The sequence below is a fragment of the Aplosporella prunicola genome, assembly GCF_010093885.1.
Source record: "Aplosporella prunicola CBS 121167 unplaced genomic scaffold K452scaffold_5, whole genome shotgun sequence".
NCBI classification, from domain to species: Eukaryota; Fungi; Ascomycota; class Dothideomycetes; order Botryosphaeriales; family Aplosporellaceae; genus Aplosporella; species Aplosporella prunicola.
Window position 1 is genome coordinate 1005751 of NW_022983533.1, and position 27660 is coordinate 1033410.

The following is a 27660-nucleotide window of genomic DNA, read 5'->3' on the forward strand; positions in this document are numbered from 1 at the left end:
TTAGCATTTCTTCCGTCCGCTGTGCCGTCGCAAGACAGTCAAGGTACTGTACGTACCCACTGCAATACCCCCCCGTACACTCTTTTGAGCCAGGGGTGCTTTTTTCAAAGCCACGACGAATACCTCTCACGTGCCAACAAATCGATAAGAAAACAGGAGCTCTCTAGTACCCCAAAGAGCATCTCTTGTGTAACAGCGAGGTTGCTGGTAGAACCACGTGACCATTTGCTGGGTACAAGCACGTGGTGCGTGGCTGCGGCGATCGGTGGTCGGAGATGCGGCGTCGGGGAAAGTATGGCGCAACATGGCAGTAGCGCCGACGTTCGTAAATAAACACAACTCTTTCCAACACGACAACGACCACAGGCGACATCATCTTCCGCCTTCAACGCCACTTTTCGCTTTTCTTTTTCGAAGAACTGTTCTCCTGTATACCCCGAACCGACACTGTGCCATTTGCTTGACGCCGGGCGTTTGCCCGCCATCTTTTGTTCACTTCACTGCAGACGCTCTTTGACCTTTCACCCTCACCATGGACTCCATGTCCGACGAATCGGCCTTTGAGGACGGAAACGTGAGTTCCGACTTCGAGGCGCCAAAGCCAGCAGCAAAGAAGGCCGCGCCGAAGAAGGCCGCCGCACCAAAGCCCAAGGCTGCCGCACCCAAGGCTGCCACCGCGAAAAAGACCACCAAGAAGGCGCCGAAACCGATCGAAGAAGACAGCATCATGGACGATGATGACGACGACGTTTCTCCCCCAGCGCCAGGCCCCAAGGCAAAATCGGGCACCGCCACCCAGAAGTACCAGAAGCTCACGCAGCTTGAACATATCATCAAGCGACCGGATACGTACATTGGCTCTATAGAGCGCACCGAAAAGCAGATGTGGGTGTTCAACTCGGAAACAGAGTCCATGGAATCCAGGGAAGTCAGCTTTGTGCCCGGTCTGTACAAAATCTTTGATGAGATTCTCGTCAATGCCGCGGACAACAAACAAAACGACAAGAACATGAATGAGATTAAGGTCACGATAGACCGTGAGTCCGGAGAGATCAGCGTCCGCAACAACGGAAAGGGCATCCCTATCGAGATACATGAAACTGAGAATATCTTTGTCCCCGAATTGATTTTCGGACACCTCTTGACCTCTTCCAACTATGACGACGATCAGCAGAAAGTTACCGGTGGTCGCAACGGTTACGGTGCAAAGCTCTGTAATATCTTCAGTACGGAATTCACCCTCGAGACGGCCGACTCTCGCGCGCAAAAGAAATACAAGCAGACGTGGACGGAGAACATGGGCAAGATGGGCAAAGCCAAGATCACGGCTTGCAAGGGTGACGATTACACGAAAGTCACATTCAAGCCCGATTTTACCAAGTTTGGTATGGATGGCATCGACGACGATTTCGAGGCTCTCGTCAAGCGACGTGTCTATGATCTTGCGGGAACAAGCAAAGGCGTCAAGGTGTTTTTGAACGGCGAAAGACTGAAGATCAAGAACTTCAAAGAGTACATGAAAATGTATACCAAGGCCATCAAGTCCGAGCAGGTCCAGGCCAGTGGTTCAGAAGATGCCGCCGAGGTCATTCTCACCGACAACCCGGATGAGCGATGGGAGATCGGTTTTGCTGTGTCGGACGGCTCTTTTCAACAGGTTTCATTCGTCAACTCCATCGCAACGACATCTGGCGGAACTCACATCAACTACATCGCTGATCAAATTGTCAACAAGCTAGTGGACATCGTCAAGAAGAAGAACAAGGGTGGTTTCCAGCTGAAGCCGGCGCAACTTCGCAACCACATTTTCCTTTTCGTCAACTGTCAGATCGTCAACCCGGCATTCAACTCCCAGACGAAGGAACAGATGACGACAAAGGCCAGCCAGTTCGGTAGCAAATGCACTGTCTCGGAAAAATTCCTTAAGGACATCGCGAAGACGTCAGTCGTTGACAACATCCTTCATTTCGCCCAACAAAAGGCCGATCAGGTGCTCAAGAAATCAGATGGTGGCAGGCGACTGCGCATGAACCACTCCAAATTGACAGACGCCAACAAGGCTGGTACCAAAGATGGCTATAGATGTACTCTTATCCTTACAGAAGGTGACTCGGCCAGTTTGCTTGCTTTGGCTGGGCGTGCAGAGGTGGATCCAGATCTTTTCGGTGTCTTTCCGCTACGTGGTAAAATGCTCAATGTTCGCGACGCCTCCATCGACCAGATTTCCAAGAATCAGGAGATCCAGAACATCAAGAAGTTCCTCGGTCTGCAACATAAGAAAGAATACACCGACACCAAGAGCTTGCGGTATGGACACCTCATGATCATGACTGATCAAGATCACGATGGTAGTCATATCAAGGGTCTTTTGATCAACTTCTTGCAAGTTCAGTTTCCCAGTTTGTTGAAGATCGACGGTTTCCTTATGGAGTTTATTACACCCATTGTCAAGGTTTGGAAGGGCGACCCCAAGCACCCGAAGCAACTCAAATCTTTCTTCACGATGCCCGAGTACGAGGCTTGGAAAGTAGATCCGACGCATCAGAAGGGTTGGGATCACAAGTACTACAAGGGATTGGGTACCTCCGATCCTGCGGACGCCACCGAGTATTTCCAGGACCTCGACAAGCACTTGAAGGAGTTCCACACCATGAAGGAGAACGAAGCTCAAATGATCGACCTTGCATTCTCAAAGAAAAAGGCTGACGCCCGCAAGGAGTGGCTGCGCAACTTCGTTCCTGGAACATACCTTGACATGTCCACGCCCAAGATTTCCTACGATGATTTCGTCAACAAGGAACTGATACTTTTTTCTATGGCGGACAATATGCGTTCCATCCCCTCTGTCGTTGATGGCTTCAAGCCTGGTCAGCGCAAGGTGCTTTACACCTGTTTCAAGCGAAACGTCAAGAAAGACTTGAAGGTCAACGAACTTGCCGGTTACGTCTCTGGTTTGACGAATTACGCGTACGGTGATGCATCTCTCCAACAGACCATCACTGGTTTAGCGCAAAACTTTGTCGGTTCCAACAACATCAATGTCCTGGAGCCAAGTGGTAACTTCGGTTCCCGTATTCAGGGTGGTAGCGATGCGGCCAGCGCTCGTTACATCTACACTCGACTTTCACCATTCGCTCGCCGGCTGTTCCACGCAACGGACGAACCCCTGCTTGAATATGATCAGGACGATGGCAGGACGATCGAGCCGACAATGTACGTCCCCATCTTGCCCATGATTCTTGTCAACGGCGCGGACGGTATCGGTACGGGTTGGAGCTCTTCCATTCCCAACTACAACCCTATTGAGATCGTGGAGAACATCAGGCGCAGAATGTCGGGTTCCTCTAAAGATGACATGGTGCGCATGAACCCATGGTTCAAAGGCTGGACTGGTCAAATTGAGGACATTGGTGGCGACCGCTATAAGTTCACCGGTACTATTCGGCATACTGGAGCCAACGAAGTTGAGATCACTGAGCTACCAATTCGTGTTTGGACTCAGGATTTCAAGGACAAGCTTGAAGACATCATCAAAGCGGAGAAGACGCCCTCCTTCATTAAGGATTATAATGAGTACCACACCTTGACCACGGTGAACTTTGTCGTCAAGATGGCGGACGATAAGAACATGAATGCCGCCTTGGAGATGGGCCTAGAAGAGCGCTTCAAACTTTCCAAGACCATGGCGACTTCAAACCTTGTTGCTTTTGACGCGCAGGGCAGGATCCACAAGTACGCTTCTGAGCTTGATATCATGGAGGAATTTTACCATGTCCGGCTGAAGTTCTACGAGAAGCGCAAGCAGTACATGCTCAATGAGATGCACAAAGAGCTTGAGAAGCTCACCAACCAGGCTCGCTTCGTCCAAATGATCATTGACGGCAAGTTGGTGGTTTCGAGAAAGAAGAAGGCCGCGCTCGTTGCGGAGCTCAAGGAGAAGGGTTTCACGCCGATCCCGAAGGTCTCGGATGCCAAGAAGCAGGGTGAAACCGAAGAAGTCGTGGAAGAGGAGGAAAGCGAGGATGATGAGCCTGGCGCAAATGATTATGATTACTTGCTCGGCATGGCCATCTGGTCCTTGACCGTCGAACGCGTCGAAAAATTGCGCAAGCAGATCGGCGATAAGGAAGAAGAGGTTGACACCCTTATCAAGAAGTCGCCGAAGGACTTGTGGAATGCCGATCTGGATGCCTTCGTCGCAGAGTGGCACCAGCAGCTCGAGGACGAGGCAAACAACAGCAAGAAGTCGCGCAGAAAGGGTCGTCGCGCTTCTGCTAAGCTCCGGATCGGAGGTAAAGGACCTGCCGCCAAGAAGAGAAAGGCGGATGATAGTGACGCGATGAGCGACGACGATTTCGAGATCAAGCCTAAGAAACCGACGAAAGCTGCTCCGAAGCAAAACAGCCTGTTGTCGGGCTATTTCGACAAATACAGCGACTCTGCGGCCAACAAACCGGCTTCCAAGGTTGGTGAAACGAAACCTGCCGCGAAGGCTAAGGCCAAAGCCTCGACAACTTCGACCAAGCCGAAGAGCAATCTCCTTACCTCATACTTCGAAGACAAAGCCAAGAAGTCGGACACTGCAATGGAAGTTGACGGTGCTTCTGACCCTCCTGATGTAGAACCCGACTCGGATGAGGTCATTTCCAAGCCCGTCACCACGGCCGCTGCAAAGCCAAGGAAGGCCGCTGCCAAAAAGCCTGTCATTGAAGACGATGAAAGTGATGAGGAGCCCGCTCCGCAACCAAAGCCAAAGAGGGCCGCTGCCAAAAAGCCTGTCGTCAGCGATGACGAGAGTGATGAGGAACCCGCTCCACAGCCAAAGGCGAATGGCGCGAAAAAACCAAGCAGGTCGGCCAGTGAAGAGAGTGAGGATGAGGACGTCTTTGCAGCTGTGGCCAAGGAGACCAAGGCCAAGCCAGCAGCACCACCATCTCGTAGAGCCCGTGTTGCAGCCTCAAAGCCTACCAAATACGTCTTATCTGACTCTGATAGCGATGCAGAGGCTGCCGGCGATGATTTAGGCGATATTAGCAGCATGGTCAAAGGCGCCAGCGGTACCACTGCTGAAATTCCTAGCCGGTCACTCTTCTCCTTGTCTACTACCGCTCGTCCTTCAAGCGCCAACGGCCTGGGCAAGACTGTTGGCAGCAAGCCCAAACCCGCTCCCCTCAACCTTTCAGATGAGGAAGATCAGACCGACTACACCGCCCTGGCACCCCAGCCATCCCCGCAACGCACCCGCATAGCGAACGACACGATTCTTTCTGTTTCTGACGACGACGTGGACATGGAGGATGCGCCCCCACCAAAGCCCGTGGCCAAAGGTCGCGGCCGGCCCGCAGGGAGCAAGAACAAGGCTACCACCGACGATGCGCCAAAGCCTGCAACGAAGACTACCGCAAAGACTGCCGCGAAGCCTGCGGCGACGAAGGCGAAGCCGGCACCGAAGGCTCCAGCTGCCAAGGCTAAAGAGGCCGAGAAGCCGAAGACCCTTAGTCCGGCCGCCAAAGCTTATGCAAAGGCCCGACCCGGCAGAGCTGCGGCTGCTTCAAATAAGAAGTACACGGTTGAAAGTGATGAGGATGAGGAAGAGAGTTTCCAAGTGGAAGATGATGATGACGAAAGCGAGGGGGACTTTGATGATGATAGCGAGTAGACGGGGTAGCAAGGGAAAAAGTCCAGGGAGTACCATTTGCTTCCCAACGGCGTTCGTGGAATTCGTTTATCCAAGACTGGATAACAGAGGGAGTTTTACTGGAAGGGGCATGAGAGGTGGCTAGCGGATTTCTGATTACCTTTTCCTGGCTTTCCGTCGTTGCGCAGTTCGGCTCAGCAGGATGCAAGAAGAGCGTACAACGGTGTTGGTGTAGCTCAATCGTCTTAGTTACCGTAGCTGAAGCTTTTTTACGATTGACGCGTGGATTGGGCAGTGATTGCGGAGAAGGAGCGGCCATGCATGTCGCCATACCCGCCGCCCTGGTTCGTGTGGTCGCGGCGACACTTGTGTGCCGGCCGTCCTGGCGTAGGAACGGTCACGCAAGAATCAATACAAGGCCTATGAAACGGTTCACGGCAAAAGCAAAAAGCAGCTAACTGACCACTATCCAGAGGCGCCTGCCCATATGACGAGGCGGCGACGGTGGCTGGAGGATAGATGAAGCACTACCAAACGGGCTTTGTTTGTTTGCTCGAGACATGAAGATTAAAGCACAGGAACGTGCCCGGTTGACAGGTCGCACAGTGGCAGTGGGTCGAGTGCGCGCGGACTCGACCAGGCCGATTGCGGCAAGAGGCACGGCATGAACGTGTGTGGCCCCTGGCAGGCAACGGCGGCCCGGACCTTTGGCTGCTTTTTGACAGCTCGGTAGCACGCGTGCAAACAGACACCGTCAGCTGAGACAGGGCCGAGGGCGACGGCGACGTCGGCGACGATGGCGCGGATCCACGGCGCGTTTGGTCGACAGCAGCAGCAGCAGCAGCAGCAGCATAAAGAGGAGTCAGAGAGCGGGAGCAGACAGACAGGAAGAAGAGCGGTCAGCCTGAGACAGCAAGAGAGAGCACACCGCTCCGTCACGGGCAGGCACGTTTGGTGTTGAGGCGTGCCTGTCTGCCTGCCTGCCTCGCCATGCCGGCCGCATCCATGGCCGATATGGAAGTCCAAACTCCTCAAACTACCTTGGGCGCCCTCCCCCGTCAAGCCTTGTCGCAAACCTCCACTCCCCCGCTTGGTGCGCCACGTTGGACGGGCTCTTGGCTAGGGGAGCCGCTTGTTTTGACGGGTGTGTGCAGCAAGCATCCCAGCCGCTAGCCGATTGGCAGACGCCGCACGCCGCCCTGTGGAAGCCTGAATGCCAACGCCCCGGGACGACAAGAAGAGTGCCAGGCCAAGTGGTCAAACCTTTGGCTGATTTTCTCCTGGCCCGTTGGCAGCCCGCAGCCACCTGAGAGCCTTTGTACCATGACCTGGCTTCATCACAACGCCCAGCCAGAGGATAGATACATGGGCCAGTGATATTCCGCCTCGACCATGCGCCCTCACTCGCTGCCATGCCCGCACGCACCAGTCTGTTGAAAGAAGTTTCCCTTTGTCGTCGTCGTTGTTGTGTGGGAAAGCACTGAAGCAACAAATAACATCTCGTGGATTGCTCATTGACAACCACGGGTAGTCGTATGAACCGACGGGACTGGGCGAATGACCATGGAAGTGCTGGCTGCACAGCTATAAGATCGGCTGCACGTCAATCGTGCCAGGTCCCTGCTTGATCTGGCTTGCAAAATCCCAGAGCACATCGTCGGCTTAACCCTGCCTGCCGGTTGGCTGTCATCCCTCAGTCCCACGCCGTCGACCATAGCCAGCCAGTCGGCACGCCTATTTCCCTGTTTCACTCCCGCTCCAGATTGTACTCGACGGCAACAGCATTCCCCTTAGCGTGGTCGCTGTAGCCCAGGTGTAGATCTGCCTTCCAGCAAAAGAGCAGCGTGCGAGATCCAAGACACCCGGCACCCGCCCGCCCCAACAAAGACAAGGCCCCAGCACGAGCGTGACCGAAGGCCCTGACAGGGAACCGTAACGGAAGAGCAGTCCGTCCTTCTGCAAAGTCCTGACATCCCTGTAAGCTCTGGCTAGCGCCTTTACTTGCTGGTATAAGGCCATCTCCTCGCTCCTGTAAGTACTTTTGCAAACGGCCATCACCACCAGCCAAACCACCAAACCACATCACAATACTACAACAATTCAATTAGCCATTCATAGCCGGACAACTTGGAGCAATCTCACTTACGATACTGTCCGAAACAGGGGTTAAGCCTATCACTCCGACCATTCTTGGCCCGTGTAAATAGCATGACAATGAAGATAGACTCCCTCCTAAACCCTCTTTCGGAAGAGCAGCAACAGGAACAGGATCCGAGGTGCTCTTCAGAGCCTCTTACGCCCTTCGAAGAGCCCCGACAGTACCACAAGCCAGAGAAGCCGAAGCGCCAAAAAGCCTCCAAAGTCGCTGCTATCTTCATCAAGGCCAAGGCCAAGGAGCCTGTCCGCTACCCGCCTCACGAGGGGAACGAGGATGCTGACTTGCTTGCTGAGCATAAGAAATTCCGCATCAACCCCTTGGGTCACATCAAGGACTACTGCAGGCACATTCCATACAACAGCGAGAAGAAGCTGTTTTTCGAAAAGACGGGTCGCGAGGCCTTAGAAGGTATGCCCTCACTGTCCGTAGGCACAACGAGTGCTCACGATCCTGTATGATTGTTTGTGCGCCCGCTAACCGATAAACTCTCCGGCAGTCTACCAGTACGAGTTCTTCATGCCTGGCGATGACCGCGACCACGTCGTCATGTGGGACTACAACATTGGCCTTGTGCGGGTCACGCCCTTCTTCAAGGCCTGCAAGTACTCGAAGGTCAGTCACAATGGTCTTGTCTTCTTTCATTCTTGCCAGTCTTGCTCACGCTCAAGCTTGCCAGACCACCCCAGCCCGCGTCCTCAATATCAATCAAGGCCTCCGCGACTTGAGTCACAGCATCACCGGCGGAGCCCTTGCTGCACAAGGTAAACTCACTCTCACCCCCTTTGCTGTCCCTACCCCGCAAGCCAATCCCTGGGTCGCTTGATAAATCAACTAACTGGTCTCTACTTCCAGGTTACTGGATGCCGTATGACACGGCTAAAGCCGTGGCGGCTACCTTTTGTTATGAAATTCGCGCGGCTTTAACGCCTGTCTTCGGCGTCAACTTCATGCACGAGTGCATCCTGCCTGGTGATCCTGGATTCGGTTCCTTCAATATTGATCGTGCTATTACACGCCACAGTGCCGCTCAAGCCCACACTTTTCGCTTGCTGTACAGCAGTTCCAAGGACGGTAACGTCAGTTCCGGTGGCAACAGTCCGTCCATGGGCATGCTGGCTGCGCCACCTCTGCCGCCTCCCATCATGCCGTCAAATGCAGGCCGGGGTCACAACACTCGTAGTGGTAGAGGCGGTGGTAAAACTAGGACGCTGCGTCAGCGCCGTACTGCTGATGCCGAGAGCGGATACGGCACCGATACGGACCAGAGCGATCGGTACATGTGCAGTCCTGTCTCAACCATCACAAGCCAAGGATGGACGAGCGTTAATGGCGTCGAGAGAGCCTACACGCCGTCGCCCAAGACGTTTGTGCCGCAGCTGTCGCCATGGCTGTCGAGCGTGCCAAGGTCGTTGCCAGCATTGCCTCCTACGTCGACGCTGTCGTCGATGAGGATGACGCCAGCGCCGGAAACGATTGTGGGTATGAAAAGACGGATCGAAGAAGTTGAGGTCGAGGAAGCCGCTGATCACGTCAATGATGATGGCGACACCGGCGATGCCGTGCCAGTGAATGACAACGAAGAGCAGGGGGCAGAGGAACACGCAGCCGAGGCCGAGGAGGCCAACGAGGCAGACCACGAAGATTCAGAGCCCGAATACGCGCTCGTTGGCCACAGTGGCCGGCAGCGCCGAACGGCGGAGACGGATGCCGCGCTCGCGCTGCTGATGCTAAGTGGGAACGATACCTCCGTGCAAGAAGCTGGTGGCGATGGGCACCGCGACAAGCGCAGCCGACGGGCTTCGGTCTAGGTTAGCAGGTGTGTGTGCCCAGGGCAGTGCAGTGTGGTGTCGTGTTGTGCGACACGCGGCATGCGGCATGGTGCGGGCCCGATGAACCTGACCTGCCTACCTAGGCACGGGACGAGACGGAGCGGAGCAACGGGGCCGAAGCGCCCGGCAGACCGACGGGCCGACTGAGTGCGACGACGTCGGTCGGTTCGCGTTGGTGTGTGGGCTTGCGAGATGTCTCTTTCTTTCTTTCCATTTTCTTTGATTTCGTTACATTTAGAAGGGGTGGCATGATGGGACGAGATACGCCTAAAAGGGACAGGAGTGCAAAATGGGTGTTTCCTTTGTTTTTCTCTTGTTGTTTTTGTTGTGTCGTCTTCATTTGGGCTGGGCATATTGGGGATTGGGAGTTGGATATGATGAAATGGGATGGATAGGAACGGATGGGAGAGGAGAGGAGTGAACTGAACGGGATGGGATGGGTCGGGGACGAATGACTGATGACTGCGATGCTTGGATGCTTAGGTTGAGGATTTGGGATAGGGATTTGGGTTCTTTCTGTTATCATGAATCGATGGGTTATGGCTGCTATGAATTATTGACGTGCTTCGTCTCGTTTCGTCTATACTTTACATATCATGCTCTCAGTGTGAGAGCATGATTTGTTAGATGTGGGCACAGACGCGCATATATGTGCATTCACATTCATATCCGTGTACAGGAGTATACAGGAGTAGTTGTTCATACGCAGTAGGTAGAAGCACTTCCAGCGAATAACAAGTATATATGATGTGTATGTATATATAGCATAACCATCCATCCATCCATTCAGCTAAAAGCCTAATAAGAAAAAGGAAAGAAGAAAGAAATCAGTCGTCAAAAAAGGCCCAGCCAGAGGCACGCACGCACGCAAGCAGACAGGCAGACAGGTCCGCCCTTTCTCTCTCGAATGCGCCAGATAGATAACCCCCCATCCACCCGCAAAAACGCAAAACGCAGTAATGCAGCAATAATGCAGCAGCAGTAGCAGCAGCAACACCACCCCCACGCCCATCCCCCGAAAATGCTCCCACCATCCCCACCCGACCAGATACTCCAACCCAAGCCTAAAGACACACACGCGATATCAAGCACACACTTCCACACATCCACATACAAAGATGCACACACACAGCAAGCCGCCAACAGACAGCGGGTATCAAGTCAAGCAGCTCCTGCGCGCAGGGCACGCACCAGTCCAGTCCAGCACGAGCAGCAAGCAAGCCAGCAAGCCAGCCAGCAAGCCAGCCAGCAAGCCAACAAGCAAGCCAGTAAGCAAACTACGCCACCCGGCCCTTGCCCCTGCCAAAGCCGCTCGCCGTGCGCCGCATGCCCGTCCCACCCACAGAGCTGCCATTGCCATGCCTGCTCATGGGCACGCTGCCCGCGCCCCCGCCGCCATCACTAAGGCCGGTCTGGCTGCCCTGGCGGCTCATGGCGGCGCTGCCGCCGGCGGCCGCGGCCGAGAAATCCACGTGCGGGGGGAGGCTCAGCAGGCCGTTTGTGTGGGCGTGGTGGGTGGGGTGGTGGGAGTCGCCACGGGCGCCGGTGCCGCCGGGGCCGCCGCCGCCACCACCACTGCTGCCGCTGGGCTGGTACTGGAACTCGCGGGTTTGCAGCGGGGCGCAGGCCGTGTTGAGGAGGCGTTCTTGCAGCTCGTCGGAGCCGTCGGCGGGCCGGCTCATGATGGCAAAGTCGGCGTCGACTTCGGCGTTGGCGAGGCCCGGGGGCGTCGGCGCCGACGCGTTCGCCTTGCTGCCGATGTTGGCGGGGATGATGACCGGTGCTACGCCCGCGAAGGGCAGGCTGGTCCGCTCGGCTGCCAGCGCGAGGTCGGCGAGCGGGTTGTTGCGCGTCGAGCCCCGCGTCGCGTGGTGCGATTGTGTGCGCTCCATCTCTGGGGCGGCGGGCATGGCGACGTCGTCGTCGGCGTCGGCGTCGCCCTCGTTGGCCGTGGCGCTGCCCGAGTCGTTGCCGCCGTCGAGGTTGGCGTTGGTGCCATTGGTGCCGTTCGCCGAAGATCCGAACTGCTGCTGCTGCTGCTCCTGCACCCGCAGCTTGTTGAAGAAGTGCGTCGTCGCGACGGCGGCCGTGTTCATCGTCATGGCCAGCTCCTTGTCCGTGAACAGCCGGTCGATCGAGTAGGCGGGCGCCTCGAACTGCGTGTGCATCGTCTTGGCCTTGGCATCGCGGAAGGGCGAGGCGAAGCCCAGGTCGGCGTTTCGGCCAGACGGGCCCGGCGAGCCACTGTCGGCGTCCTCAAAGTGCTTGCGCTTCCGCGACTTGTCCGCCATGGCCGAGCCCACCATGTCGTCGGCGTCGCCGACCCGGTGCCGCGTGTGTCTGGTCTTGCGATTGGCCTGGGGCCCGCCCGGAGAGGCGGGGTTTGTGATGCTGAACTGGTTCGGGTGGAGGAGGAGGGCGTTGCTGTCGGCAATGTCCAGCTGCTCCTTTTCCTTGAGCAGGCGGGCCTGTCTCTGCTTGATGCTGGCGATGAGGCGTTCGCGGAGCGTGTTGGCGAGGTGCTTGTGCTCTTCCTGGGCGAGCTTGACCTTGTACTGGTGCGACTGATTGAGCTCGCTCAGGCTGGACTGGTGCTTGTTCTGCAGGTAGGTGTATGGTTAGCGCGCTTGTAGCTTCGCCAGAGAGGCGGACAACTCACAAAGAGCATGGTAAGGGCCACGTCGCGGTCCTCCATGGCATTGTTGACCTCCTCGACGAAGCGGGAGTGGAAGCGGCCGACCTGGGCGACATAGTCGCTGGAGGCGGTGCCGGGCTGAGGCTGGTGGGCGCCGGTGGTGGCTTGGATGGTGTCGTTGACGTCGTCGCCAGAGTCGTCCAAAGGTTTGTTCTGGTAGGGGTCGGCGCGCATGATCAGAGCCATGTCGGCCTGGACGGCCTGGATCTGGGCGCGGTAATGCTGGTCGCGGTTGTCGGAGAAGCCGGCGACCATGTCGCCCAGCTTGTCGGACAGCATGGTGCGGCGTTTGTCGCGCTTGGACAGCGGCAGTAGAGGCGGCGGCGAGGTTGCAGAATGGCCCAGCGGAATGTCAGCGGGCGGGGAGAGGCTGCGAGCGCGAGCCATAATGGTCGAGGTGGTTTGAACTGCAGCTAGGCCATGGCGGGCGGCCATTACCTACTTTACGGCCCGGCCTTTGTCCGCTCTAGCTCTCTCTCACGCGTCTGGCGTCACCACGTCGTCGCAGCTGTGTTGCAAGTAGAAATTAGATAACTATATACATACCCACCTACATACATACATCCACAATCCACAATGGCCTCCCTCCCGCCCTGGCACTCGCACATCACCATCGACCTCCTCGCCGAAGTCGCCAGCTACACCATCTTCCACCCCTTCGTCGCATGCATTGTGCCGCTCTGCCTGCGCGCCCAAGCCACGCCGTACACGCACCTCTCCTTCCAGCTGGCCGTCGCCTACGCCGCGCTGGTGACGCTGTTCCACGCCCTGGCCGCCCTCAGCGACCGCCTGGCCTACGGCGCCCCGCGCCATGTCGACCTGGAGGACGAGGTCATCGTCATCACGGGCGGCGCCAGCGGCCTGGGCCTGCTGATCGCAGAGGTCTACGGCATGCGCGGGGCCAGCGTCGCCGTGCTCGACGTGCTCGACATGCCCGACGCCGAGCGCAAGGGCATCAGCTACTACCGCTGCGACGTGGGCGACCGCGCGCAGATCGAGCTCGCGCTCAAGCAGGTTGAGCTCGAGGTGCGCCGCTTCTTCTTCAATTCCTCTTTCTCTGTCTGTAAACACTAGGTACTAACCTCACCTCCCGCACAGCTCGGCACGCCCACGATCCTCATCAACAACGCCGCCATCGTCAACGGCAAGCCGCTCCTCTCCCTCTCCCCCGCCGACCTCACCCGCAACTTCAACGTCAACCTCCTCGCGCACTACCACACGCTGCAGCTGGTGCTGCCCGGGATGCTGGCGCGGCCCGCGGGCGGGACCGTCGTCACCGTCGCCAGCGTGCTGGGCTACACGGGCGCAGCGCAGCTGAGCGACTACACGGCGGCGAAGGCGGCGCTGGTGGCCATGCACACGTCGCTGCGGGCAGAGCTGCGGCAGACGCGCGCGCCGGGCGCCCAAGCCCTCCGCACCATCCTCGTCACGCCGGGCCAGCTCGCCACGCCTCTGTTTGCGGCGCTGCGGACCCCGTCGCCGTTCCTGGCCCCGGTTGTTGAGCCCGTCCGTCTGGCCCGCGACGTCATTCGCTTGCTGGATACGGGCCGTGGGGGCAGGGTCAGCGCGCCGCTTTATGCGGGATTCATTGAGTGGTTGGGCGTGCTGCCCGAGGGGCTGCAGACGGTAGTGAGGCGCGTGAGCGGGGTGGATAGCGCGATGAGGGCGTTTGGAGAGGAAATCGGGGGCGAGAGGGCCGAGGAGTGAGTGAGTGAGTGCGTATGTGGGTGTGGGTGGGTGGGTGGTGCAAACGAGATGGTGGCGGGCGCGGCGATGCGTGCGTGCGTGCTGGTGCTGGTCATGCCGTGCATGCATGCGTGTGCTGTGTCTTGCCTTGCCATGTCTTGTCTTGTCCGCCTACCTACTTGCCCATTCCTCATCGTCAGCACCACTTACATGAAACAAAACAACCCCCCATGGTCGCAGCGGATAGTTTCTTCCCGCTCAAACACAGACGCGCGTGCACACACGTCCCGAGCATGCATACGAGACTGGGAACACAAGGGCGCAAGAACACAAGGGCGCAAGAGCGTAAGAAAGAGCAGCAGTGGCAGACAGCCTCATTTAAGAGCATCAAAAAGTCTCTCGGGGAGCAATGACTGGCCCAATACATAGACTAGCTATATATCTACAAGGGAAGCAACGTATGTTTACGGGGGTATGGGGTGGGAAGCAGACCAGACGGACCTACCTACCTAGGTAGGTGGACGCGGTACATACCCCACAGCGGCAGTGGAAGAAAGGGGCACAGGAAAGAAGTCGTCTGGACGCGAGCACAACAACAGAGAGCAGGACAGAGACAGCGTCAAAGAGTTCGACACGTTCGGCCTTCAAAAGCCCAAAAGTGCTTTCATCGGGTTACGTATTTTAAACATTCATCATGTCTGTAGTGGAAGTGACATTTTGTAAAGAAATCCAAAGTGCACCGACGTGATGTACCCAGCCAATGTAGATAGATAGACGGATAGATCTCGCGACACTGCTGTTTGTTGAGGAAGAAATCGGTTTCTCGGATAGTTAGGCACGTACAGTACCGGTATCAGAAGAAGACGGTATCAGAAGAAGACAAAAGCAAACCGAAAAAGACGAAAAACAATAGCAACCGCCATCCCATCCCAACCTAGCTTTTCCCCACCCAATTACGCCTCCGAACACATACATGCACGCACGCGTGTCCAAACAATCGAACAATCACTCAACCAATGAACCAAAAAAGAAAACATCAAACATCAAACACCCAAACAAACGCCCGCTAAACGCAGCAGCACACCACCCCCACAAGCCCACTCAAACACGCACACACCTCGTCACGAGCCGACAGCTCGCCATGACCGGGTCGCCGCCCCGCTCTGCACACAGCAGCGCTCCGACACCGCGGCGCTTCCTTGCCGGAAGCAGTGGACGTCGGTTCTGCGCGCTGAGCGAGGTCATCGTTGCAGCGGCCATCGCAAGCGCGACGGCGTAGGCAACGAGTTGTGACAGGACGGCTGCGAGGACGGTGCCGCATAGCGAGGACGTGGACACGGACGCGGACGCGGACGGTGGTAAGGGCGAGAGTGGCGCGGATAAGGGCGACAGCGCCGTTGCAACGCTCGTTGCGTTCGTCGCATTTGGATTTGGCTGCGCGGGGTTGCGATTATTGGTGCCATTGCCTGAGCAATTGTTGGGCGCAGCAATGACGGGTGCCTGGGCGTTCGCACGCGCGGTGGTGCTGCTGTTGCCGCTGTTGCTGCTGGCACTGGTATCCCTGGCGGGAACCATGGAGCCAGACTGCGCGCCGCTCTCAGTCGTGAGAGGGCGCGCGTGCGCGGACGTGGTATTGCTCGCGGCAACACTGTTGCCGTTGCTGTTATTGTTGGGCTCGTTGGAGCTGATGCCAATGGCCCTGTCAGTCCTGCTCGACCGGGCCGCTGCGACGTGGCTGTCGCTCGTGCGGTTCGGACGTGCATTGAGTACGCCTGACGGCGATGCGTTGGCGAGGCTCTGCGCACTTCTTAGTGTCACGCTGCTTCTGCGTTGCGCAGAAATCGCATTGGCTTGTCTCTGTGCTTCCTCGGAAGAGCTGGTAGCAATGCCCATGGATGGCGTAAACACTTCCGTGCTCTCACCTCTCCTAAGGCCTCCTGGAGCCGCGGGATAGTGCTGCGGCATCTGAGCGACTCGGAGAGAAGATGAACTAGCAATACCAGTGTCGCCTGTGCCAGAGCTTTGCGCGCGGCTGTCAGAAGACGAGTTTGCACGGCTGGACAGCTCCCCGCTGTTGTCGGGCGAGCTGGCGAGATCTTCATGCCTGCTACCGGTACTGCTTCTACCAGATGAGCCACGCGTAAGCGAGCTCCCGTGTTCTCCAAAGCGGGATGACGCGCTGGGATCAGCGTGAACGTGGAGACCATCGATCACGAAGTCGTGGTCGTGGGGAACAAGCTGGCTGCGTGATTGCGATGATGGCATTGGCGCATTTTGGAGTGGAGAGCGTGAAGCCCGAACATCAAGAACTGATGGCCCAGAGCTTGTTGGAGAGTGGCCGACATCAACACTTGGCGACCCAATGCTGGACAGTGAAGCATGGGTGCTGGATGGAAGCACGCCAGTGTTCAGTGGCGATGCTCTAGTGTGACCACGGGCAGTTACAGTGCCGCGACGAGATCCCTGGCTATATGACGGAGAGTTGGCAATGAGCGTGTGGTTCGCAATCGTGCCGTCCCCAGTGCTCTCATCAGGCAAGCGCCAAACCCCATGTAGTTGTTGTTGCGCGCCGCCCGAGGTGGCCATGGCATCCGATGATGCTGCTAGTTGATCAAAGCCAGTGCTTCCGAAGCCATAGCTCCAGTCTTGTGTTGTGTCAAGGCTTGTTTGGGAGGGGGAGACCATGGCCGTCGATGGCGTGCTTGCCATGCCAGAGGATTGTGAGCGCGTGTCGCGAGGGGTGTGGGATTGCAGAGCAGGCATGCCGACAAACGGATCCATGAAGGCGTCGAAGGGCTGCATATGCGCCGGCGCCGTGTTGAACAGGGGGTCGGTAGCCAGACCCATGGAGAAATCGTCGTTCGGAAGAAGGAGGAAGTCATCGAAGGATCCGTCGGTAGCTGTCGGGGAGAAATCGAGGAAGTCTAAAGGGCCATTCAAGGCCGTAAGGGTTGTTTCGGCCCAATTAGAACTATCACATTGCCCTATCGGCAATTGACCCTGACTGGCTGCGAAAGCAACATTATGTGAGAGAGACGGCGATGAACCTGCTGAAGACCGTTTCTTCACCTTTGAGTTCACTCTAGAGTCAGAAGGCGAGGAAGCGTCGTGGTTGCACTTCCTCTTACGGCTGCGACACTCTTTGCACGCCTTCATCTGCCTCCGGCGGCGGTACTCTTCCTTTTCCTTGGTTGTCATAGACCTTCTCGTATGAATCTTTGGCTTGTCACCATTGGCAGTCCACACGTTCGTCATGTCCTTCAGCGTCATCATCTCAGGACTCGACCCTCCACTCCTGGAAGAAGCAGATGGGGACGAGGAAGAGGCAGAGGTAGAAGATTTCCGGCCGTCGGTGACGGAAGGAGCCGAGTAGGGAGTGGATGTGGCTGTAGGGACGGCGGTGCCGGTTTGTTGGACAAAAGCGGTAATCTCATGATCAATGGCCTGTCGTTCCTCCATGAGAAAGTCCAGAACCGCCTGCTTCTTCCTCTCGGTATGGGTTTTCAGAGCGGGATATGCGTCCCGCAGGGCATCGAAGAGTTCGTCGGACTCGATCGACGGCTCGAAGACCAGCTTCGCAAAGGGGTCGTACGAGCAGTCACTGGACGAACCCGGGGCACGTGATATCCGGTAGGACTTAATAGCAAGGGAGCTGGCCATGGCGAAGTTGGAAATCCTTAATCTTTGAACTGAGAGAGAAATCTTGGACTTAAAGAAGGAATAATTAAGAAAAGGTGTGGCTTTCGGCTTGGTGATTGGATGAGTCAAGCCGCAACGTTTTGACACGGGGAAAGGGCGTTGGAACGCGGAGGCAGAGCACACACACCAGGCGTGGGAGCAATAAGGTCGAGGGAGACAAAAGAAGGCTCGAGGACGCGGTTTGCTGCCTGGGGATGTTAATAGATTATTATGGCCTGGAGGTTTGCATGCGCAGGTGGACTCAGCCTCAGCCTTGCATCCCGCAGCGTTGCGGTGTCCCGATGCGGCCTAGCTGCCACTGGCACTGGGTGCGTCCGCCGGTTCGTGTGCTTCTGCCTGGCCAATCACCTGCCGCTGCCTCTCTTCTGCTCAGAGACACCGTTTGACCGTCGTCAACACCGCCGCGCAATTCCGGAGATGTGGGGAGATGGCTGGCACACTGGAACCTGCACACACGTGTACCCATGTCATCATGTTTGAGCGCGTTTCAATGCAATGCCATTTTCAACTTTTTGTGTCCGCAGCAAACCCGGGCAAATAATACAAAAACTGCCAGCCATAGCCACGCCCACTATGAAAAACTTGGCCCCCGGATCACTTTGTGTCATACATGTCCATCGTCTTCCACTTTCAATAGATCGTCACCTCCCCTGCCAGCGCCTGGCTGGCCTCTTCAACCATCATAAACGGTATGCAAGCGTGTTGCTTACTGGTTCTCGGGGCGGAGACCACTAGAAAAAATCATTGTCAGCTAGGTTCTGTGACGTCATAAAGCATTGCGGAAAAAACTTACCGGACAGCCTTGCCGGCCCTCCAGATCTCGAGGTCACGGATCTCCTGCATCTCCTTCTCGTACAGCTCACGGTAGTCGGGGCGGGAGTTGTACTCGAGGGAGCGCTTGGTCTCAGAGCCGTTGGCGACGGACTCGTACAGGTCCTGGAAGACGGGCTTAAGGGTATCCTTGAAGCGCTTGCTCCAGTCGATGGCACCACGGCGCGCGGTGGTGGAGCAGGCAGCGTACATGTAGTCCATACCGTGGGAACCAATGAGGGGGTAGAGGGACTGTGTGGCCTCCTCAACGGTCTCGTTGAAGGCCTCGCTGGGGGTGTGGCCGCGCTCACGGAGGACCTCGTACTGAGCGAGGAACATACCGTGGATACCACCCATCAGGCAGCCACGCTCACCGTACAGGTCAGAGTAGACCTCCTTCTCGAAGGTGGTCTTGTAGAGGTAGCCAGAGCCGACGGCGACACCGAGGGCAACGGCCTTCTCCTCAGCCTTGCCGGTGACGTCCTGGAAGACGGCAACGGAAGAGTTGATACCACGGCCCTCCTTGAAGAGGGAGCGGACGGTACGGCCAGAGCCCTTGGGGGCAACAAGGATGACATCAATGTCCGAGGGGACATCGACCTTGGTCAGGTCCTTGAAAACGGGGGAGAAACCGTGGGAGAAGTAGAGGGTCTGAAATTGAAATTAGCGTTCGCATTCTCACATGCGCATCATGCGACTAATTTTACCTTGCCCTTGGTGAGCTGGGGCTTGATGTGGGGCCAGGTCTCGGACTGAGCGGCGTCGGAGAGCAGGTTCATGACAATGGTACCCCTGGAGATGGCCTCATCGACGTCGAAGAGGTTCTTGCCGGGGACCCAGCCATCCTGCTGGGCCTCTTTCCACGAAGCACCGTTCTTCCGGACACCGATAATGACGTTGAGGCCGTTGTCACGGAGGTTGAGGCCCTGGCCGTGGCCCTGGGAACCGTAACCGATGAGGGCGAGGGTGTCGTTCTTGAAGTAGTCCTGTGTGCTTGTCAGAAGGCTACTCCTAAAAGTCAAAAGCTTAAAGGAAGCTGCTATGACTCACGTGGAGCTTCTCGCGGGGCCAGTCCTCGCGCTCTGTTCACTATCAGTATACGGTTTTCAGCAGGGCTTGCATCGCGGCAACGCACCGAAGACGTCCTCCTTGTGGCCAGCGAAGTCAATGGTCTTCATGCCACGGGTCTGGACCTTGGGCATGGCAACGGCAGCCCTGGGCGCAGCGGCAACGACGCCCTTGCTCGCAGCATTGAGGGCAGAAACGAAGGTGCGGCGCTGGACGGTGGGCGCGGCCAATTGCTTGGCGGAAGCGCGCAGAGCTCTGCTGGCGGTGCGGGAGGCCATTTTGATGATTATGGAAGAGGATGAAGATGGAGGAAGAAGGTGAGGATGAGATGATTTTTTGGACTATGAGCAACAGTCCGGGGACGCTTGAATTCTTCCAGAGTGCGGCCGAACTCTAGCAAATCGCTGCGACATCGGAGCAATCACGTGGCCTGTGCGCAGAGCTCCCCGGCGCTGGTGGCGCAGCTGTTGAAGCTCGTCGAGTCAGCAGCCGGCCATTGGTTGTGATATGTTGAAGGTAGATGCGGCAGTCTGCTCTATAATTCGAGGCTCTATCGGAGGGGCTGTGTCCGCCGCAGTAAATCCTACGAGTAGGTATCCGCTTTCACATGTCGTGACGCTAGGAGTAGCAGCTCTAAGTACGCTGCCGCATTGCTCGCTCTTATATCCTACAAAACATCTACCTACGAGACGATGTTCCTGCTATGTGTTGTAGACTTATCCCAGATTGCAACCGCGACCGTTTCTCTAGAAGTCGTTGTTATTATCTCTAGACGTAACTGAACGCCTGACCGTGGACGGTGCCTCCGGCTATTGAGCTGCGGAAGTTACGCTTAAAGCCCTCGCAGTCAGAGTACAGGGGGCCCAGAGACTAAGGTGTGGCGCATTCCATGTGCCGCATGGCTTAGACTTGCGTCCTATGGGTTAAATCTCGAGTATCTTGTCAAAGTTTTTGGTGTGCGCGGCGCGACTGCTATTGGTTGAGAGTATAGGTGGGGGCTGGTAGGAACCCTCGCAGAAGAAAGACAGGTGTATGTGCATGAGAACATTGAGCAAGTCGCCAAGGAAAGAGAAAGATTGTAAGTCGCGACAGTTAGTAGATGGTGAGTCTTTGAGTGCCTGCTACGCGTAAATCGTCGAGCTTTCCGCCCCGCGCGCAACTACCCCTCACACGTCAGGGCTTACCTAGTGCTAAGTAATCTCACAACGTAGGTACTGTACGCTATTTGATACCAGCGAGTTCACAATTAGCGCTGCTGTCAATGCACGGCTTCCCGAGAAAATAACAGCGGTAAAGCATTGACATTCTCTTAGTGACTGTAACATACATACGAAAAAGGTTCAGGGGATCAACATGACCAGCATGATTGACTTCACTTCATCTGTGTAGAGCTACCGATTTGATATGCGATTTGATATGTAGCTATTCTAGTCGCGTGCTCCACGGCAAGGGGCCCTTGTAAATCATCTGCCCATCCTCGCCGCCATCATATCTAAGCAACTCCCACATTTCCCCTCCTAACTCGTCGCCCACGTCCTCGAGACGAGAATCCTGCCACCCCCGCTGTGCGCGCTTGACACTCAGAGGCGCACGCGTGCCGTACATATCCTGCGTCCACGGGGTCAAGCCCCGCATTCTCTCTCCAGTCACGGTTTCCACGTGTTCGGTAGCTAAAATTGTTTCGATAAATATGATGGAACCCGGTTCGGCTTTTAAAGGAACCTACCAGACATGACTGGATCGATGCCCTGGATCCGGATTCGATCCTCCGGCCAACGAAGGGCTTTGGCATGTGCCATCAGAAATCTCTCTGTCTTGAAAGCATGCGTGATGATTCTGATAGTTTTGGGATATGTTCCCGTTGCTCTTCTAAAGCGCAGAATTGAGAAGAGCAGATTTTGGTAACTGTCCGTTGCGTTTTCTTCGAGCAAGACCCTTGACTTCAAACACTGTGCGTATGATTGATCTAGGTTTGAAGATTTGCTCAAGGCAACGACGGCGTTGAAGTAGCTCTGAGCTTCGCTTAAAGAGGTCACGGAACGGGCAGTTGCGCCACCAGAGAAGACAAGCAAGCCGGTATCTTTGATGGCGCCATAGACTAGAGCATCCAGACCAGCCTTAATGTGCTGTATGAAAGTCTCGTGTTCACCAGGTTTGGTGCCTGTTGGCTTTTGAAACGATTGAAGGTACCATTGCGATGCTGAAAACACATCACACTCCCGGGACTGAATATCCCCAAGGAAGATGGCGTGACAGCACACAACAACTAAATCAGTATACTGCGGCATTTTGCTGGGAAATGCAGACAATATCTACAGCTGCTTTTCAATCAAGGACGAATCGTCTGCGAGGGCAATCATTAGCCGTTATTGTCAATAGATAGCAAATCCTCAAGCCCGCCATTTGATAGGATAAGAAACTAGCGAAGAATGGCAGTCAAATTGTCATCGCCGCCGCCAAATAGTTAACACCACCAGCCACGGCTGCAATGGCCCCGTTTCTTGACTAGGCCTTGCAGGCCTGGCAAAAGCTTGGCTTCCGTGCGTATGCGGGACGGCTCGCGGCAAGACAAACCCCACACATGGAGATACGGGGTCAGACAGCCGCCATGGCCGGGCCGCCAGAAATACCTCCATGAGGCGTAAGCGCTGGCCATCCGCTGCGGGAGGAGGGTCTAGCTGCAGGCCAGGTCGTGGTCTTCCCCATGGTTCCATCCTGCAGGCGTTACGCCATATCAGGCGATAGCGGGGAGGGGAGGTAGAGGGGTCAAAGTAGACGATGGGGAAGCTTCAGAGAGATTTGACATGACTACAAAAATAGATACGGCGTGTATAGAGGTGGGACTGGGGCTGGCTGGTGGAAATAATAGGAGGTTCCACGAGAGAGAGGGGGGCCATACCTAGGCGGACCAAAGCAGATAAGCTCGAGGAATCAAGCATGAAGAGGGTGACGCTCGGAGAAACATCGCCAGAGGAGTAAGACAGCGGAGGCGAGGACGAGAAAAAGGGCGAAATACGGATCTCCTGCCGGCTGCGGGACAATAGCGCGCACGGACGGGCGGCATCGTATTATTTCTGGAAAGCTAGATGAGTCGGATGAGGCGGGCATCAACAACGCAACGTAAGCTGATCCAAGCTTTTCCCTCATCTCCAATCTCTGTGCTGGCAGGGCGCCGGCGCTGAGGCGGCGTGGGAGCAGAGATCGAAAGCGGCAAGGCTGCAAAATGCGGGTGTGGCCTTTGTCGCGTTGCTGCACAGCCTCCTGACGGATAGGGGTCGCGCGGGCAATATTCGAGCTTCTCGAAGCCTTCGCTCAGTCCGAGTGTCCCAGCGGGTGGAGCAGGGCCGTATCGCTGGCGCCTGTGCCAACGATTCGCACAGATGCCAAATATAGCATCCTTTTGGGCGCGCTGCAACGCCACGGCGAGACAGCAGCGAGCGCAACGAAGCGGTGTCCAAGAGAGAAGAAAAAGTCTTTGTCCTTGTTGTGCTGCGCCCCCGTGACTGGCTGGCCAAACTCTATGAAGCCCTGCGCCCTGCTTTGCCGTTGCATCTGCCTGCGCGCGCCGACTTTTAGCTGAAACAAAGCTCGCGCTGTCTGACCACACGGACAGGGTCTCCTTAACCCTCCTGAGTCCTGAAAATCGCAGAGGCCAAGCCCTACCTAGCCCCATCTCCACATCTCGCAAAGCCTACGATCCTTGAACCGTAGCCGGCAGCCTCGCCGTCTCCCTAAATACTCTGCTGCCCGCTTGTCGCCCTCACATCACCTTTCACACCTGCCCTTCACCGGAACACCTTTTGCTGGCGCGTTTCACGATCCGGACGCGATGGCTTACCAGGGAGTTCCAAACAACAACTATGGCGAGAGCCATAACCTGGGCGATATGAATCCAGGGGCCGCTGTGAGTACTCCTGTGTCGCTCGCAATAAAACTTCTCCTTCTAACCTCTGGGCCAGTACGGTCAAGTACCTCACCGCGAAGGCTCCGACGACGAGCAGGAGGTTGAACGTTCTCTCCTCCACCCCAATCCCACCGGTGCCAACCCAAGCCCCTTTGACGACCCCGAGGGCCGCATGCATTCTCCCGGTCCCCGTCCCGTGTCGGCGTACAGCCTGTCGGAGACCTACGCCGACGGCTCCTCCGCTGGCGCCCCGACTTACAACACCAGCTACTCCGCCGGCTACAACGAGGAGGCCGACGTCTACAGCGGCTCCGAGACCGCCTATGGCGTTCCTAACCGCTCCCCCTCGCCCTACAACAGGAGCGACACCAGCTCCACCGAAGCCTGGCGCCAGCGCCAGCAGCCCGGCGCCCAGGGCGGCGGCGGTCTGAAGCGTGGTTTGACCCGTAAGGTCCGTCTCGTTCAGGGCTCCGTCCTGAGTGCCGACTACCCCGTTCCTAGCGCCATCCAGAATGCCATCCAGGCCAAGTACAGGAATGACCTCGAAAGCGGCAGCGAGGAATTCACGCACATGAGATGTAGGTTTGGCCAAAAGACTTACCCCCCTCTCCTCTCCCCCTGTCAGCACTAACGGCGCAACAGACACGGCCGCCACTTGCGACCCTAATGACTTTACGCTCAAGAACGGTTACAATCTTCGCCCGGCCATGTACAACCGGCACACCGAGTTGTTGATTGCCATCACCTACTACAACGAAGACAAGGTCCTGACCGCCAGAACGCTGCACGGTGTCATGCAGAACATTCGTGACATTGTCAACCTGAAGAAGTCCGAGTTCTGGAACAAGGGCGGCCCGGCCTGGCAGAAGATTGTCGTCTGCTTGGTCTTCGACGGTATCGACCCTTGCGACAAGGGTACGCTGGACCTGCTGGCGACCGTCGGTATCTACCAGGATGGTGTCATGAAGAAGGACATTGACGGCAAGGAGACCGAGGCGCACATTGTAAGTAAAACGACAAGCGAAAAACGGACTGAATGCGGAATGCTGACTTTCCCCAGTTCGAGTACACCACTCAGCTTTCCGTGACTCCCAACCAGCAGTTGATCCGTCCTCACGACGACAGCTCGAGCACTCTGCCCCCTGTGCAGATGATGTTCTGTTTGAAGCAGAAGAACACCAAGAAGATCAACTCTCACCGTTGGCTCTTCACTGCTTTTGGCAGAATCCTCAACCCCGAAATATGTATCCTTCTCGATGCCGGTACCAAGCCCGGCCCGAAGTCCCTGCTTGCTCTGTGGGAGGCCTTCTACAACGACAAGGACCTTGGTGGTGCTTGCGGTGAAATCCACGCCATGTTGGGTAAGGGCTGGAAGAACCTCCTCAACCCCCTGGTCGCCGCGCAGAACTTCGAGTACAAGATTTCCAACATTCTGGACAAGCCCCTGGAGAGTTCGTTCGGTTACGTCTCTGTGTTGCCCGGTGCCTTCTCGGCTTATCGTTTCCGTGCCATCATGGGCCGGCCTCTGGAGCAGTACTTCCACGGTGACCACACGCTGTCCAAGATTCTCGGAAAGAAGGGTATCGAGGGTATGAACATTTTCAAGAAGAACATGTTCTTGGCCGAAGATCGTATTCTCTGCTTCGAACTTGTGGCCAAGGCTGGCTCCAAGTGGCATCTTTCCTACGTCAAGGCCTCCAAGGGTGAAACCGATGTGCCCGAAGGTGCTCCCGAATTCATCGGTCAGCGTCGTCGTTGGCTGAACGGTTCATTCGCTGCCTCCATCTACGCGCTCATGCACTTCGGTCGTATGTACAAGTCCGGCCACAACATTCTCCGCATGTTCTTCCTCCACATCCAGATGTTCTACAACTCGGCTTCTCTCTTCATGACCTGGTTTGCTCTTGCATCCTACTGGTTGACAACTTCCGTTATCATGGATCTTGTCGGTATTCCTGAGGCTGCGGATTCTTCTACGGGCACGGCGGCTAAGAACGCCTGGCCTTTCGGTAACACTGTCACTCCCGTCTTCAACACGATTCTCAAGTACGCGTATCTGGCCACGCTGCTCTTGCAGTTCATCTTGGCCCTTGGTAACCGTCCCAAGGGTTCGCGCTACACTTACGTCGTGTCTTTCTGTATCTTCGGTTTCATCCAGGCTTATCTGATCATCCTTTCGATGTACCTGGTCGCCAAGGCCTTCACCAGCCCCCAGGAACAGCAGCTCGACACCGACAGCGCCAAGGATTTCGTCAAGTCTTTCTTCTCTTCGGATGGTGTTGGTATCATTATCATCGCCATTGCGGCTACCTTCGGTCTTTACTTCGTGGCTTCGTTCATGTACCTCGACCCGTGGCACATGTTCACCTCGTTCCCTCAGTATCTCCTTCTCATGCCTTCCTTCATCAACATTCTCAACGTCTACGCCTTCAGCAACTGGCACGATGTTTCCTGGGGTACCAAGGGTTCCGACAAGGCTGAAGTACTACCCTCTGCGAAGACCGAGAAGGCCGATGACGGAAAGCACACCGTCATCGAAGAGCCCGATTTGCCACAGGCCGATATCGACAGTCAATTCGAACAGACCGTCAAGCGTGCGCTTGCTCCCTTCGTTCCCGAGGTTGAGGACACTTCCAAGACTCTTGATGATTCGTACAAGTCTTTCCGTACGCACTTGACGACTGCATGGATTTTCTCTAACGCTCTGTTGGCCGTTGTCATTACCAGCGACAACTTTGACAAGTTTGGTTTCACTGTAAGTTTCCGTTTACATCGAACGGCATTTGTAGCAGCCTCTAACATCCTTCACAGTCTGGTGCGTCTCAACGTACGGCACGTTTCTTCCAGGCCCTTCTGTGGGCTACGGCCTGTATTGCCTTCATCCGTTTCATGGGATGCTGCTGGTTCCTGGGCAAGTCCGGTATCCTGTGCTGCTTCGCCAGGCGGTAAACGGTCGAAAACATTTGGTGGTTCCAACACTATACCCCTCACCTCAAAAAACTGCTTCGAGGCAGCGTCCTGCTTCCGGCCGACCCTTGGGCCGAGACCCCGCCTGCCATATGCGTTGCTGTTGTTGCTTTAGGTTCAGTGACTGGGAAATAAAGGCGTAGCGGGGGGGTGTCTATATCTTTTCCCTTAATGCGATTTCGTTTTCTCTCCATTCCACTTTGTCCGGCGGTCGACGGGCGAGTCCAGTTTTTTTCTTCGTCATTTTTTCTTCTGGTTGGTTTGTTTCTGGTTTCCTCTCCTGACGATGCGGTGATACTCCCTGGCCCTCTGTCCCGTCTGTTTGCACATAAAAACATTTCAAGAAGAAAAGACAAAAACAGAGTTTTGTGTTTCGTTTCCCTTTTCTTTTTTTTTTTTTTTTTAGTTAATCTCTCTCAAGCAAGAAAGGCGGGCATTTTTTGGCCATGATGACATGAGGATGCGTACTGCAGTAGCTGTTCTTCTTCCATCATCTCCTATTTCGGAAATGTACACTTGCGTCTTTCATGAAAGCGACTTCCATGGTTCGATATCATCAGTGCGTGCGTGCGTGCGTGCGTGTGCGATGGTGATGGTGATGGCGATGGCGATTGATGATTATGAGTGAGTGACAGTGACGAGCGAGCGGGTGACGGGCGTGCGATCACTTTCGTCCCGAGAAGAGCGGCGATCCATAGATCAGATATACCTAAGATTGACGAGAGAGCGGCTGGAATCTGGATGTGATGAGATGAGATGAGATGAGCCGTTGGGATCGGCAAAGACGCGTTTATTTATAGATCCTGTTTGGGGACTAAATTACGGGCGGCTGTATTTGGGTAGTATACTGTATGTATGTATGCGTATGTATGCGTATGTATAGGTATTTGTATCAGCGGGTGTAGTTAGTTAGATAGACGTCCGCGCTGGTGATCGGCTGGATGGTGCATTTGTCATGGGCTGAAGGACACTAGCTTGGGAGCTCGAGCTTAAGCGGAGCTTGAGCTTGAGCTTGAGCTTGAGCTCTAGCTTGAGTAGCGTTTTAGCGCGCGGCGCTAGGCGTGTGTGTGTGTTGGAAAGGGTGGGATCGAGATCGAGCCTGATTGAGAAAGTGCTGCTGTCTGGGCGCTGTTTATGCCTACCCCGTTGGCTATATGGAATTTGCTAGATAGAGCACTGTGGTGTCTATGATGCGCACGAGACGGT

The 27660-nt window shown here is 56.0% G+C and overlaps 8 protein-coding genes across 8 annotated transcripts; 4 read left to right on the plus strand and 4 right to left on the minus strand.

Moving 5' to 3' along the window:
* The first annotated feature begins 370 nt into the window (after positions 1 to 370).
* On the plus strand, positions 371 to 5921 carry K452DRAFT_284608 (uncharacterized protein). The gene has a single exon (XM_033539971.1). It carries the CDS (start codon positions 533 to 535, stop codon positions 5657 to 5659), a length of 5127 nt encoding a protein of 1708 aa, XP_033400921.1. The 5' UTR covers positions 371 to 532; the 3' UTR covers positions 5660 to 5921.
* Positions 5922 to 7975: 2054 nt separating this feature from the next.
* Positions 7976 to 9199, plus strand: K452DRAFT_201841 (uncharacterized protein; the record flags this gene model as incomplete). The annotated part of the gene is made up of 5 exons (XM_033536048.1): positions 7976 to 8204; positions 8293 to 8408; positions 8473 to 8557; positions 8649 to 8943; positions 8983 to 9199. Coding segments are annotated over 5 exons (942 nt in total), but the record flags the coding sequence as incomplete, so codon positions are not given.
* A 1703-nt stretch (positions 9200 to 10902) lies between these two features.
* K452DRAFT_221727 (uncharacterized protein) lies at positions 10903 to 12707 on the minus strand (the record flags this gene model as incomplete). The annotated part of the gene is made up of 2 exons (XM_033536529.1): positions 10903 to 12225; positions 12285 to 12707. 2 exons carry the CDS (start codon positions 12705 to 12707, stop codon positions 10903 to 10905), a joined length of 1746 nt encoding a protein of 581 aa, XP_033400923.1.
* Positions 12708 to 12896: 189 nt separating this feature from the next.
* K452DRAFT_306129 (uncharacterized protein) lies at positions 12897 to 14027 on the plus strand (the record flags this gene model as incomplete). Its single annotated transcript, XM_033542956.1, has 2 exons — positions 12897 to 13346; positions 13395 to 14027. 2 exons carry the CDS (start codon positions 12897 to 12899, stop codon positions 14025 to 14027), a joined length of 1083 nt encoding a protein of 360 aa, XP_033400924.1.
* A 594-nt stretch (positions 14028 to 14621) lies between these two features.
* K452DRAFT_136383 (uncharacterized protein) lies at positions 14622 to 17903 on the minus strand. Its single transcript, XM_033535336.1, has one exon. It carries the CDS (start codon positions 17664 to 17666, stop codon positions 15108 to 15110), a length of 2559 nt encoding a protein of 852 aa, XP_033400925.1. The 5' UTR covers positions 17667 to 17903; the 3' UTR covers positions 14622 to 15107.
* A 280-nt stretch (positions 17904 to 18183) lies between these two features.
* Positions 18184 to 19932, minus strand: K452DRAFT_316307 (uncharacterized protein). Its single transcript, XM_033543951.1, has 5 exons — positions 19651 to 19932; positions 19566 to 19597; positions 19223 to 19501; positions 18499 to 19166; positions 18184 to 18436 (listed from the first exon to the last, which is right to left on the minus strand). The coding sequence occupies exons 1-5, from the start codon at positions 19859 to 19861 to the stop codon at positions 18412 to 18414; spliced, it is 1215 nt and encodes a 404-aa protein (XP_033400926.1). The 5' UTR covers positions 19862 to 19932; the 3' UTR covers positions 18184 to 18411.
* Positions 19933 to 20974: 1042 nt separating this feature from the next.
* Positions 20975 to 22143, minus strand: K452DRAFT_265959 (uncharacterized protein). Its single transcript, XM_033538768.1, has 2 exons — positions 21310 to 22143; positions 20975 to 21253 (listed from the first exon to the last, which is right to left on the minus strand). Exons 1-2 carry the CDS (start codon positions 21869 to 21871, stop codon positions 21006 to 21008), a joined length of 810 nt encoding a protein of 269 aa, XP_033400927.1. The 5' UTR covers positions 21872 to 22143; the 3' UTR covers positions 20975 to 21005.
* Positions 22144 to 23412: 1269 nt separating this feature from the next.
* On the plus strand, positions 23413 to 26436 carry K452DRAFT_306133 (glycosyltransferase family 2 protein; the record flags this gene model as incomplete). Its single annotated transcript, XM_033542957.1, has 5 exons — positions 23413 to 23487; positions 23543 to 24065; positions 24130 to 24491; positions 24548 to 26242; positions 26299 to 26436. The coding sequence occupies 5 exons, from the start codon at positions 23413 to 23415 to the stop codon at positions 26434 to 26436; spliced, it is 2793 nt and encodes a 930-aa protein (XP_033400928.1).
* Between the last annotated feature and the right edge of the window lie 1224 nt (positions 26437 to 27660).

Bases quoted from the DNA above. Each gene is read 5' to 3' on its own strand.
- K452DRAFT_284608 (XM_033539971.1), top strand. From the start codon at position 533: ATGGACTCCATGTCCGACGAATCGGCCTTTGAGGACGGAAACGTGAGT.
- K452DRAFT_136383 (XM_033535336.1), bottom strand. From the start codon at position 17,666: ATGGCCAGCTCCCTTGCTATTAAGTCCTACCGGATATCACGTGCCCCG.
- K452DRAFT_316307 (XM_033543951.1), bottom strand. From the start codon at position 19,861: ATGGCCTCCCGCACCGCCAGCAGAGCTCTGCGCGCTTCCGCCAAGCAA. The intron at 19,598-19,650 runs GTGCGTTGCCGC...GATAGTGAACAG, and splicing joins CCACAAGGAGGACGTCTTCG to AGCGCGAGGACTGGCCCCGC. The intron at 19,502-19,565 runs GTGAGTCATAGC...ACAAGCACACAG, and splicing joins GGCCCCGCGAGAAGCTCCAC to GACTACTTCAAGAACGACAC.
- K452DRAFT_265959 (XM_033538768.1), bottom strand. From the start codon at position 21,871: ATGCCGCAGTATACTGATTTAGTTGTTGTGTGCTGTCACGCCATCTTC. The intron at 21,254-21,309 runs GTAGGTTCCTTT...AAACAATTTTAG, and splicing joins CATCGATCCAGTCATGTCTG to CTACCGAACACGTGGAAACC.